A 13,594-nucleotide genomic window follows, 5' to 3' on the forward strand; every position below is an offset into this window, starting at 1 on the left:
CAGCTGATTTGGAAATATATCTTTTCTGTAAATGTTGAATTTCATATATATATATATTTAATTGAAACCTGTTACACAAAGAGGTTTTTTTAAAAAATGAATATTAAAATTTGGCTCATATGACCACAAATTCAACATCCTAGCAAGTAACCTTCTCAGATTTCCAATGAATTTCATCAAATATTCATTGGATACAACCTATATACATGGCATTGTGAGGCTATAGCATGGTTTTGGCTCTCAATTAAGAGAAGGGAAGATAGGAATTATACTCAATTATTAAAATGCAAGATGTTTCAAATAAAATATCCTTCTTAACAAGGTGATTAGGAAAGAGTTTGTAGAGATGATAAAATTTTGACTAGGCCTTAAAGATTAGGTATAATTCAAATAATCAGAAAATTACAAGGAAAGTTTTTTCAAGAGAAGGAAAACATATAAAGGTATAGAAATAGTGTGATTGTCATCCATCTACCCATCACCCATCCATTCATTCAGCAGATTTCTACTGAGAATTTACTCCATAAACAAAAGTCCTTGCTCTCAAGGACTAATAGGAAATGCACACAAATGATTACATTTCAAGATAATGAATGTACTATACTCATGCACACACACACACACAAACCTTTCAATTAATCTCTACTTAATCAATCTCTACTTAAATCAGTCACAGGATTAACCAGTATTTTCTATTCTCCTACCAACCTAGAGTATGGTGATAATTCAAGAATAAGAGGGTACTTTTAAAAGCATTGATGTTCTTATGCTCCACCAATCTTATATGCTTAATATTCAGTTAATTTTGTTCCCAAATTTGCTTATGCCAGTTGTACTTGTTATTGAAATTATATATATTACATAATACAACTAAATATGAGAAAGAAGGAAAGTTCTTTCTATGAAAATTAAGTGGAAAGCTTTAGTAATAATAAAGGGTAATCACTGAAAATTTCAGTCAAGTACGGGTAGGTGAGGCAAATGCAAAAGCTTGGTGTTGGTAGGGGGGATCAAACAAACTAGATGGATTCTTACACTCTAGTTGCTCTACAAGAATTCTTTAAATTCATACTCAACTTTGAAGAAGAGAAGACTAATAAGCAATATGATTGTGGTTGATGTAAGACTAGAGTCCCAAATCTCACACATTAAGGCTTTGGTCCTACCTAAAAAGAGTGACAAAGGAATGTAAACTTGTATGTTTTAAGTTATAATAAAAGGTTTGTTAGGCAAATCACTTGTTTACGTTTGCCATTTTAATTTACTTTTTAAAAAATGAACCTGCAAACCAGGTAAGAAGGTTCCTACTGTTTGAGAATTCAGGAAATTCACCTGTTTCACACAAGAGGATGTCTTTGAGCTGAGACTTGAAGGATGAGAGGTTTCTACAGGAAAAAGGTAGGAGGTAGCATTTCATCAAAGGGAGGTATAAAACACTAAGGTCTGTGGAGGAGAATCGTAAGCACAGTGCACACTTTATTTTGGACATTTGATATTTGGTAAAGGGAATTAAGTTAATGCTAGATTGTGAGGATTGTAAGAGGCCTTAAATGCCAGGCAGAATAATTTGGATTCCATCACTATAAGTACTGGGAGGAACTATGAAGGTTTCTCATCATGGGCACAATGCAATGTGCCCAGAGAAAGATATGCTTCAGGAAAGGTCAATCTGTCTTCCTTGTGAAAGATGGAAGGAATGAGAGAATGACCAAGAACGAGGTTACTTGTTAAGAAACAACTGGCAAAGATAAGAATGAATGCTCTGAGCATATAGATTAAAGTGGTGGCAGGCAATGGGAATAGGGAGGGAAAGGAAGAATGTAAGTAATATGGTAAAGAATCACCAGAAATGACAAATGATTAGATGTGGGGATAATGGAAAAGGGAGAAGGCAAATATAATTCCAGATTTGAGCCTGGTCAGTAGAGGGAATGACAGCATTGTTAGAAGGAATAAGAATAGCCTGGGAGAGTTGCTTATGGGCAAAACCTGGTTTTAGATGTGGTGTATAAGATAAGGCAGTTGAACCAGGCAGTAATGTCAGCTGTGGGTGTCAGAGCCGAGATAAGCAGATGGGCCGGCTGAAAATGTGATTTTGGAGAAAAGCAAAAAGAAAGGAATGATATTCCTTATGACTATTGTCTAAGTCCTTGGGTTTCAAAGAGAATATTCAGTAGGGCAACAACTCAAGCCTTGGAAACAAATTTTGTGAAAGAATCCAATCCTGAAATGAAAGAAGGAGCTCCCACCTATTCAGCCTACTGGTGGACTCAATCTCAGATATGTTTTCCAGACAAAGAGTTTCTTCTTCATTTAGCCAGCCCTCTGCCTTACAAAGATACTGCCAGTCTACTCCAAACCCTTCTAAAATGTCTACATATCAGAGCTCATCTCTTAAATAATGCAAATCGTAAGTATTTATCTTTGCTCATTGTGTGCACATCACAGCATAGAAATCTAGCTCATCTGATCTACAAGCTACACAGTGGATTTTCTAGTCAATTATGTTCCCATGTTACTAGGATCCTAACAATGAGAGTATGTAGAAAAAAAGGGCACATAAGGGAACTTTAACTTCGTGGAATTTTCATTTTTAGAGGCAAGATGAGGAACAAAAAGGAGGAAAAAACAGGCCAACTGGGAAAAGAGAAAAAAGACAGTGTAATATCATGGATGCCAAAGAAGAGTTTAAAAAAAAAAGGGATCAGTCGACAGTATCAAATGTTTTAGGCAATTATGATAAAATTTATCAGAACTTTCTATGTGCCAGGCACTGGTCTAGTAATTTTTTCTTGGAGTATCTCACTAAATCCTAGTAACGTCTCCGTGAAAAGTGGATACTATTATTATATTCACCTTACAAATAGGAAGACATAGGTGCAGAGTGGTGATATTACATAGCTGGTTAGTAGTAGAGTCAGGATTCAAAAGCAGCAATATTATCATTTTGTGTATGTCCTAATGTAAAAAAGTGCTGGAAGTCCTGCTCTATACCAGCTGAGTCATCAAGACAGTGGAGAACTGAGAAAAGTCAGTTGGGTATTTTGGATCTCAGGAGTGACCAGGTATAAAGCACTACCTGAAGCAAGCTGGGGATAATGAAGTAGAGAATAAAGAAATGGTGGCAGTAAAAGGGTAAAGAAAAACAGGGTAACAGCTGGAAAGCACAGCAGAGTTAAGTGAATGGATTTTTTTTTTTTTTAAGATAGAGAGGTCTCCCCCCAAAGAGTTTAAAACAGAGTAAAGACATAACAGATTTATAACAGATTTTAAAAATAGATTTCAAGATCATCAATAAAAGGGACACAACATAAAAATAAGATGTTGAGAAGATTAAGACAAAGTAACTAATAGACTTGCTCTGGTGTAATCCAAAGATGAAAGATTGTATCCTTTCTATGGTAACATTAAGCTTTTTATAAAAAAACAGAGGTTTGCTATAAAAATGGATAAAAGAAATGGGAATCATACTTAACCAGTGGCAGAGCTTTAATCATTAGGAAGAAAGCATTATTCTAAATGACATTTTACCTTACCTTGCTTGTCTCGCTCTCTTTGAATCCTTTTTCAAGTATTTGTAGCAGATGCTTTTTCTTCACTGTAACTTCAGGATCAAAAACATAAAAAAGGCATTCCAGCATCTTTCGGTAGCTCCTTATGAATAATAGAAACAGAGTAAGTTTGAGAACTGATTTACTAAAATCTCAGCCATAGGAATTTTCTCTTTACATCAGATGTTCTAATGTCACTATTAATTCCTCCACCCTCCTTCACTCTCAAGAAGAGGCCCAGTGTCGACAGATTATGAGGTCATCCTCGCCAAGAAAAGGAGATGCATGAAAAGGAAGTATTTACTAACGGTATATTTTAGAAAACAGAAAGACGTTTACAAAATCAAATCAAACCTTTATAAAATTGTTCCTTATAGAATTTAACTTCTTACTCTGAGTCATGAATATCTTCATTGTCCAAAAACTTTTGGAATTTCTCCTCAAATTTTAGCCTCAGAATACGGTTATTAACTTTAATGACACGTTTTACTTTCACTCCTGTTATACCATATGTTTTAAAGTCCCATGTACAAAAACGTGATAAAATTAATTCATAGCAGGAATTAAACCTATATGGGATAAAGAATAAACACAAAGAAAATAGTACATTTTCTTTAACATATTGAAGAACACAAAATTATATATAATAAAAGTTAAAGCCCATATTTTGTGCCTTTTACTAAAATACACAGTCATATAATAGCTCTGTTTTGGTTTGGATTGGGCTCATTTATTCAATCAGCAAAAGAAATGCTACACTTTGAACCATAATAAAAATAATAGCTCTTTTATTAATTACGTATTATATATTTGTTCTGATTAAAACATATGTTAGTTGAGGAATTCTTCTTCCCTGCAACACTCTTTTTGTGGCTTCAGTGAAACAACATGTTCCTGGCTTTTCTCTGATTTTCTGCTCCTTCATGGTTTTCTTTGCTGGTTGTATTTTTCTTGGACAGACTCTGAATGTTGCAGTGTTTGGGGATTATCTTTCGCCTTCCTCTTGTTTCCCTAGGTGATTTTATCTAGTCTCTTGGCTTTAAATACAGGCTGATAAATTCCAACATTTTATTTCCAGACTTTATCTCTACCCAACTTAGCTGGGTATAACTAGACTTGAATATTCGATTGTTTACTTGATATGTCCACTTGCATATCTTAGAGACCTCTCAAATGTAGCCTCCAATACCTACCCCCCCAAAATCTGTTCTTCCTGAGTGTTCTTCATCTCAGTATATAGTTTTCCATCTAATTGGCAACGTAAGTTAAAAACCCAGGAATTATCTTTGTCTCTTCTCTCTTCCTTACAAATATCCAATTCTTCAGCAAGTTTGTTTGGCTAAAACAAACATCTAAAACATCCTGAATATGACCATATTTCATCATCACCACTATTACCACCCTATTCCAAATCACTATCATGTCTCAGGTGGATGATTGCAATAACTTCCAAGCTAAGAATATAGAAGTAAAAGGGGCAGGGTCCCTGCTGTCCTGGAGACTTATTCCAAGGGACAGATAGAAAATAGTTGAGTGAAAGCATCAATAAAATAATTTCTATACTGATTAAGTGCTTTGCAGAAAGAAAGGCTTGGGTAAGAAATAGGATGGGGAACACTTTATAGAGGGTCTCGGGAAGATCTTTCAGGGAAAATATATGAGCTGAGAACTGAAGATGAAGGAAGACCCAGGTGTGGGAAGATCTCGAGAACCAATACTGAAGTGTTCATTTGCTCTCTGCTGCCCTCACCTGGCCATGCTCAGAATAATTCTGGCCTTTTCCTAACGTAGCACAAAATTTACATTAAGATGAGATTTAAAAATGGAACAATTTGAGAAGGAAGTCAGTGACCCTCTATGGAAAATTTTTGCTCTTAATGATCTACGAAGGTTCTCACTTGCAAAATCAGCCAGGGCCTGAGCCCTAGGTGTGAGCAAAGATCAGAGAGGTCAACTTCTGAATGGGTGGTTTCTTTCCTGAGTCTATAATCTGAGCTCCCAGTTTAGGGTATTTGCTGTTCTTACTCCATTCAGCCTGGAGCTGCCCAATTACTCCTTCTTTAGAGCTGAAAAGTGAGCTGCCCAAACCAAAGGAATCCCAGAGGCACTCAGAGTCTAGCAGAGAAGACAGACAGAGTGTGGCAATCCAGCCTGACGGCTGCTAGTTCAGAGGTCTGGCCAAAGAGCCACATGAAGATCTGGGGTGGGAAAAACTACTGTTCCTCCTATAGTTTATTTGCTGGGCCTAAATCAGTTGAGCCTTTGCCTGAACAAGTTCTGCAACCGCTGAAACTCTCATTATTATGCTCCCTGCACCCTGAGAGAAACTAGTGTTTTAGGCATTTTAGATAAGGTTTTGGTTAAATAGGGCTCAAAGGTGTTCAAGAATTGGTGGAAGTGATAAATGGACAATGTCTAATTTCTAGTCCAGTCATCTAGGAAAGAACCAATAACGGTACTAGGAAAAACCACACAGTATGATTTTTCATAGGGTTTTCTTCTCTGTGAAATCATCAGCTGAGCCCTTTCTTTATATGGCATTCCTGGGGCCCTTGAGATAGGTAACTCTAATGCCAAGAGGACATGGCTCTGCACTGTCTGGGATCCTAGGAGTAAAATAATTCATCACTGCATTTCAACCTCAATCTCTGGCCATGCTAGGGATGAGAAAGCAGAGAGCTAGGATACTACTGGAGGTGGGAGAACCAGATCTATGCTAATAGAGAAATACCAAGACTTTTGATAGTATCAATACCACAGAGAGAATAACAGCTTCCCACAGACTGCTGAAAACGTGCTACATCCAATGGAACATGTAATTTCTGGCCTGAGGTATATATGCTTTTAGTCTGAATCTGAAATAAAAAAACTATGAGAATTTATATTTAAAAAAATTACCTAAACCTGCCTTCTCCTTCCAGGGGTCCCATAGCTTTAAGGACAAAATTCAAACTACCATCCCAGTCCACAAGACCCTTAATGATTAGGTCACTGTCATGTGGAACTACTGGTAGTTCCCCAAACATATTATACTCTTTCCATACCTTTGCACGTTTTTTCCTATGTGTGGAAAGACCTTCTCCCCAATTTGTTTTATAGTTAACTTCTATATGTACCTTGAAACTCAGACTGAGGCATCTCCCTCAAGTGTTCCCACTTCCAGAAAACTTACTCTAAATTCCCATTCTTCTTTCAACGATCCTCTTCTCTATACCTACAATTGTCCCAGAACTTACTACTGTTTTGACGCCATAGTTTTCCCAGCCAGGGTACAGGTGTGATGAGGGCAGACACCACATCTTATTTGACCTTTGCTTTCTAGCACCTAGGATAGAGTCTGGCCCATAGAAGCTAAACAAATGAACAAAAATAAAAGTGACTCAGAGATTAATACCTTACAGTCTCTACCTTCATTGAACTTGTAAACCAATGGAGAGGGAAAACAATGGGGTGAGCCTGAGCAAAACAGAGAGTAGGAGAAATATGACTCAGTGCTATGAGGATTTTTAAAATGACTTTATCTGATGAGGATGGTAAGAAAATGCATTACCAAAGAGTGGCCTTATTGTGGGCCTTGAAGATAAATACGTTTTTGACAGGTAGTGATGTTTTGAGGATGAGAGATGCAAGGGCATTCTGGGTGAAGGAAGCAGTGGCATGGGAGATGACCAGGTATGTACTAAGAGCAGTGAGGCACACACAGTTCAGCTGTCTCTAAAAGGGTTTAGGAAAGGAGTGAAGATAATCTAGAGACCATACAGTGGAGGTCTTTAAGTGTCAGGGTGAAAAATGTGTATATAATTTGGAAGGTAATAGGTAGCTATGATTAGGTTTTTTGTCTGCTTGCTTTTAACAGAGTGCTCTGCATCTGGCAGGAATCATTTGGGAGATCATTTTAAGAACTTATAGTTCTTGATTAATGAATACTGAGTGTATATTATACACAGACACTGTGCTAGGTGCTGTAGTAATCAATAGTCTAGGTGGTAGGTTATGAAAGTTTGTGTGCAGGTAATTTTGGTCACAATGGACAGGAGTGGATGAATGCAAGAAATATTATGGAGAAGAAACTGCAGGTCTTGGCACCTGAGTGGTTGTGGAGAATTATGGGGAGAATAGAGTCAAGAATAGCTTCAATGATTGTTGAGCCTGGATTTTGAGAGGATGGTAGTACCATGGGCAGGAATGGGGGAATCAGAAGAAAGGGGTGATTTGTGGGCAGGAAGAGGAAAACAAAAATATAAAAATCAAGAAGTATTTTAACATCTTGTCTTATCCTACTAGGACCCTTTTGTGGTATATCTTTATTTATTTATTATATCATTTTACAGATAAGGTTTAGATAGGTTAAATGAATGATTTAAGAGCATAGGGATCAGGTTTGAACCTAGGTCTTTTGATTTTAAGCCGGTTATATATTCTATATTTCACAGCTGAGTTCCTTTTTGAATGTGATGAATTTGTCTGGCCAGTTAGACATCCAGATAGAATAGGTAAACAGACAGGTAGAAATTCAGGACTAGAGTCTAGGAGAAATATTGTAACTGTAAGTAATTTGTGGAAGTGCAGGAGTATAAGAGACTGCTAAGGGAAAACATAAAAAGAAAAGAGAAAATATCTAAGTACAAAAAACCAGAGGCAAAGTTACAAGGAAGGAATGGTTAACAGCTTCAACTACTGTACCAGTCAGGGGAATGAGGTCCCCTCATTTCATTGGCTACCTTCACTCATTCAATGGGACTTGAATGTGTAAGCATCCACAAGGGTGATATAGGTCATTAACTAAGACAGCCAGTTACACAGAGGGATGCCTAACAATGTTTATTAATATAAAATAACGCATTCATCTAGCACATGTAGGATGCATATGCTTTTAAAGGATTGACATATAATCCAATCTACTAACATATACTTCTTTAATCCTAAAAAGGGTTTAATAATACTGACTTAGACATAAATCATTATCTTATCAATATTAAATAAAAAGTTTCTGCTGCTGCAGTGAAATAGTATAGCATTGTGACAGGGTGAAGTTCTTTTATGAATCCCAAAAAGAAAAAGAATATGTTCTTGAACTAATCCATTCCTGTGGGTGTGGAGCCCTTTTGATTGGACTACATCAGTGAAGCATGATGTAGGTTGGGTGTCTGCCCTCTTGCTGGGTCTGATATAAACAGAGACACAGAGAAAGAGGAAGCTGCCATTCTGATCCTCCCATGTGAGGGAAAGGAGAAAGTAGAGAGAGAGAGGGCTCCAGATTTGCCTACAACAACAGAAAGGCAGAGAAGCCCTGGAGAGGCTGAGAGAACTCCTTAGTCTGGAATGAGAAGAACACAGAAGCCTGGGAAGAGGCCCTCAAGGGGCTGGGCCCATGCAGCAGCTCAAGGCTGAGATGAACCCTGCCATATGCCTGATTGCCACATGGCAGGATGCCAGGATCACCAGTAGCTGGCTTTTGGTGAGGAAGGATCTCTGATGGTACCCTGATTTGGACATTCCATGGTCTCAGAACTGTAAGCTTTTATCCCAAATGAAATTTCCATTGCAAAAGCCAACCCAGTTCTGGTACTTTGCATTGATAGCCCAGTGGCAAACAAAGGCAAGCATGAAATCTGTTTATATAAAAAAATAGATTAACTACTGAGTAATCATATATATAAAAGTGACTGTTAAGTGATTATCTATAAAGTGATATTGAAACTTCAATTAGCAATTTTCTATCGAGCTATGAATCCAGCCCTGTGCTACACGCTATGACTTAAAAGGCACAAGAAACATCATATCTGTCCAGAAGGAGTCACTTATATATTGTCTTGCTGTGCTTTAAAGTTACTATTTCAAAAAAAAAATTGTAATAGCCTGTATTCATAACTAGTTTGAAAGCTTCCCAAGTACAAGGATAGCATTTTTTATATTTTGGAATCATCACTGGGTAAGTGTTGTCTGATGTCAATGGATAAGTCATAGGTAATATTAATCATAGGTAATTAATAGGAATCTATAATGATAATGCCATAATGGCAACAATCCACTCAACTAGCAAGTCACTATAAAATAAGGATTTCTTTTAAACTGAAAAAATAATCATTTTATTTCCTAAAAGAGACAAAGATAAGAAATAACTGAATAATATACAATTAGAAATCTGCAATGCTCTTTTGATAAAGAAATAAAGACTATTTTGATAGAAAATGTTTCCATTTAAGTCCTAGCTCTACTCAAGTACTTTTGATTTAAATGCTAAATCCTTGGCTTTAAAAAAATTAATAATGAACAAGTCAGTGTTTAAATAAAACAACTAGAAATGCAGCACATAGTAATTTTTAAACACTTTAGAAGTTACTAGCATTCATAAAAAGATCATAGGTAAGGTGTCCAATCTTGCAGTATGCTAAAGGAAAAAAAAACCAGTCCTTGAAATTCTGCCAACATATTTTTTATTTTCTCCTTAAAATGGATCAAGGTTATTCTAATTAAAACCAAGTAAACAATTGTTAATAGTTATCAAAGTCCATCAAAACTGTCTATTTACTATCAGGCTAACATCGTTATCTAGATGGCTTTCTAGTCATTTTGTTTTTACATTTTCCCCCTCATTCGTCTGCTTGTTTTATAAAGGACTTCCTTTGCAATAAGTTAAAAAAGAAACAGACAATAGAAATCAATTCTGTTTAGGTCTAATGAATATAAATGGAAGACTGGAAAATTATTCCTGTACCCTGCATAGAGAGACACTATTCAATTTTTGCACTTGAAAAATCAAGGCCTTTACTTGTTTCCATGTGAATTGTGATGAACACCTTTTATATCTTTGTGAATAAAAATCAGTATTGTGGCTAAGCAAACAGTGGTAATTTCTGGGCAAATGGAAGCACTGACACAAAAGAAAATATTTTAAAAGGTCTCTTTCTCCCTTGGGCAGTGCATCTCACACTTTTCTACCGAAGTACTATCAAGGGCCTTAAGAAGATTTAACTCACAGAATTGAGTAAAAAATCACATCTTAGAGAAATCAGAGGGCTTGGATTAAAGTAACCCATAAAAATCAGGTTTTTTTCCTAAAAAGTTAATGCAAAAAAAGAAAACGAAAAAAAGTTAATGCAAATTTTTCATACTCCAAAAACAAAAAATAAAAAAAACAGTGTTTGTTTCAACACCGACTATGAGTAAAATTATGCCAAATCCATTGTAGAGCTTCCTATGTCTCTTAGAGCATCTCCACACATCCAAGGTCAGAGTAAGGTCCTAGGGAAATCTTTAGTTATTTCATGGGATCCTCAAATTTGAGAAAATGATCCCAGATGGGTGAAAATCACAATTAGTAATATTTTTTTTCATGGCTTTCTTTCTCTTCTTCAATTTTTAATTTTTTTAGGATCATTTCTTAGGTTGTACCTCCAGTTGAGGTAACACAACTACTTCCTTGTTTCTTCCATGAGGTTTTGATTCTGGAATGTGTATGTTGCTTCCTTCCTGTTTTTGGTGGCTCTCTCTTTTTTCTGCCAAAATGAGCTTTTGACATAAAATTCCTGGTTTAAGTGTATACCTTATTCTCACCCATAGTTTCTTGTAAACCCTGACTTCAGTTAACCCTGGACTGGTTCCACTTTGACCATGGACCATCAGGAAATTTGCCAGGAAGCTTTCTCCCATGTTAGCAACCTTCTGTTGCCAATCCTGCTTTGGGATTGTTGCTCTGTTCTAGCTGCTCAGCCCATATTTATGATCTACTGTTGCATCCAATCCAGAAACACAGTATTAAACATACATAAAAATTAATACTTGACCACAAATTCTTTTTCTAAAATATATTCTGATCTTAAGCTAAGGAAAATTGGGTAAAGAGCAGTGAAGTACCAGTAGGATGTTTTCAAGGTTAGCTCATGGCAGTGGTATAAACAGAGAAAAGAATTTGATTATACAGTAGGCAACTGGTAATTTTCAATGGACGAAGAGTCTATAAGAGAAACGTTTTTGAAAGTGGGACATTTAAATATTATGAGTTGATAATTTGGTGAATGATCCTAAGCTTTACTTTTAAAGCTATAACTGAATTTCAAACAGATTTACCAGTCATCAGCTCGAGTGCCTTCTTCAAAATGGATATTTCCCACAGTCTCCAACTCAATTAGTAAAAATGGGATCAATAAGCCATGGCTTTTCTTCTTTTGCTTTACTTCAATCCGATAAATTGCTTCAATTCTATTGAAGAAAATATTTATAAATTTATTAGGATGATCTAGAGATCATAATATTAACATTAATGATCTTTTTTTTTTCAACTGATGTTAAATACAAAGCTTTTTTTTCATTGGATAAAGAAAGTTTGTTGTTAACAGTTAAACCAAGTGAAAAGCATTCTATTTTTGGCAATTAAAATTACCTCAAATTTTGTTAGTCTCAGAACATATGAGGGTTGGAATACTACCCTGGCTCTATCACTTACAGCTTTAAGACCTTAGGTAAGTTGCTTAACCTTTTTATGCCTCAGTTTTCTCAGTAAAATGACAATAATAATAGTACTTACAACCTCAGAAGGCTCTTTGAGGATTATATGTGAAATACACGTAAAGCTCTTAGCAAAGAATTGGGCACAGAGTAAGAATCCAATAAATGTTAGCTATTGTTACTGTTAGTATTATTAGAGGGCAAACTAACTTAACGTACTTAGTGACCAAGTAAATAGGAAAATTTACAGTATTAGCTCATACTCAACCTGAGATTGTTTCTTTATGATTTCAGACAACTGTGTATGTGATCCACCCAGTTTCAATTGGTTGCTTTCTGCACTAAAAGAAATTCTAATGTGTTTAGTTTGTAGAGCAGTGATGTGAAAGGAAGCCATTCAAGGGAAGTCTCACTGTTCCTAATTAAGAACTGCCTTTGTGAAAAACCGTATGCTAGCTTTGAATCAATGATGCCTAGATGTAGAAGGAACTGAATTAGAAACATATTTTATGTCTTAGTTTACATTTATCATATTATAATTGCTTTCCGTTTCTGAAGACAGGGAACTGAAGTCAACTAAAGGCCCAAAACATTCTGATTCTTTCCATGCTTCAAATCTGAACAACTGGACAATTCATTAAACATACTCATCTAGTTTTTTGTTCCAGAATGTTACCCTGTCATTCAAGGCATTTAGTTTTGTCAATATTTTCTTTTGAGAACTTGTTTCTTCTTCAACAGCTTCACAGTTCTTTGATTTTTCAAGTGCAGACATTTTATTGTTATTGGATCTATCGCCGTGCCCTTTGCTAGATCCCTTGAGTTCAGCCAGTTCCCATTCCAACTGTTGAAAACAATGTACCAGAGAGCAAAATAAAAATAAAACACAGTAAAGGCAAAGTCTGAATTTAAGTATTAATTTTTAAACACAATATATTAAATATATAGTTAATTTAAATTGACAAAGTAGAAATCCAGGTAATAAATAGAACAAATTTCATAAAAATCTTGTCCGATGTGATCACAACTTTGATACAAGTTACATCAGCCAATTTCTTTTGACCAAGTGATGATCCTAAATATTTCAAAGGTTGAAAGTCTCTAAATTGGAAATGAGATATGCAAAGAATTAGTAGATTTTGAAAATATCGAGTTTGCTTCCATTAAAGCCACGAAAGTAAAATTATAATAAATTCTTGTTTTGCTATAAATAAAATATTTAAACTTCAAATAATGTTGTGAGTTTTAACATACCTACTTAATTTTTCAGTATTTTTCAATGGATTTATGGTTCTGAAAAAAATTAGCCATGAAAAATACTGAAAAAAAGCCATGTTTATAAATGGGGTACCCATTTTTCCTTCTGCCTCAGTCTCATATGGCTCAGCACAGCACTGGTTTTCACTTAAATTTTTGATATTTTGTTCATCATGGATTTTTTTTGCATTAGTTCATGACTTTTGAAAATATTCCATTAAATATTATTTATTTTGTTTTACTGAGGTTTTTGGCACTCCCTTAAATTTGGGGCCCAAGGTGAGTGCCTCACTTATTCCACCCTAATTTCCACCTTGGAGGATTTCAAGGTAAGGTGT

The 13,594-nt window shown here is 35.6% G+C and overlaps 2 protein-coding genes across 8 annotated transcripts in view; one reads left to right on the top strand and one right to left on the bottom strand.

Moving 5' to 3' along the window:
• The window catches only part of RTN1 (reticulon 1), a 521,272-nt gene that overhangs the window by 143,210 nt on the left and 364,468 nt on the right, over positions 1 to 13,594 (top strand). The window lies entirely within an intron of this gene.
• The window catches only part of LRRC9 (leucine rich repeat containing 9), a 145,530-nt gene that overhangs the window by 91,459 nt on the left and 40,477 nt on the right, over positions 1 to 13,594 (bottom strand). For all 7 annotated transcript variants that reach the window (XM_058293331.2, XM_058293332.1, XM_058293330.1 and 4 more), the window contains 4 exons: positions 12,647 to 12,843; positions 11,622 to 11,753; positions 3,944 to 4,120; positions 3,537 to 3,654 (listed from right to left, as the gene is read on the bottom strand). In XM_058293331.2, coding sequence (XP_058149314.1) covers positions 3,537 to 3,654; positions 3,944 to 4,120; positions 11,622 to 11,753; positions 12,647 to 12,843 — 624 coding nt within the window. The remainder of the gene's footprint in view (positions 1 to 3,536; positions 3,655 to 3,943; positions 4,121 to 11,621; positions 11,754 to 12,646; positions 12,844 to 13,594) is intronic.

The sequence above is a fragment of the Dasypus novemcinctus genome, chromosome 3 (assembly GCF_030445035.2).
Source record: "Dasypus novemcinctus isolate mDasNov1 chromosome 3, mDasNov1.1.hap2, whole genome shotgun sequence".
NCBI classification, from domain to species: domain Eukaryota; kingdom Metazoa; phylum Chordata; class Mammalia; order Cingulata; family Dasypodidae; genus Dasypus; species Dasypus novemcinctus.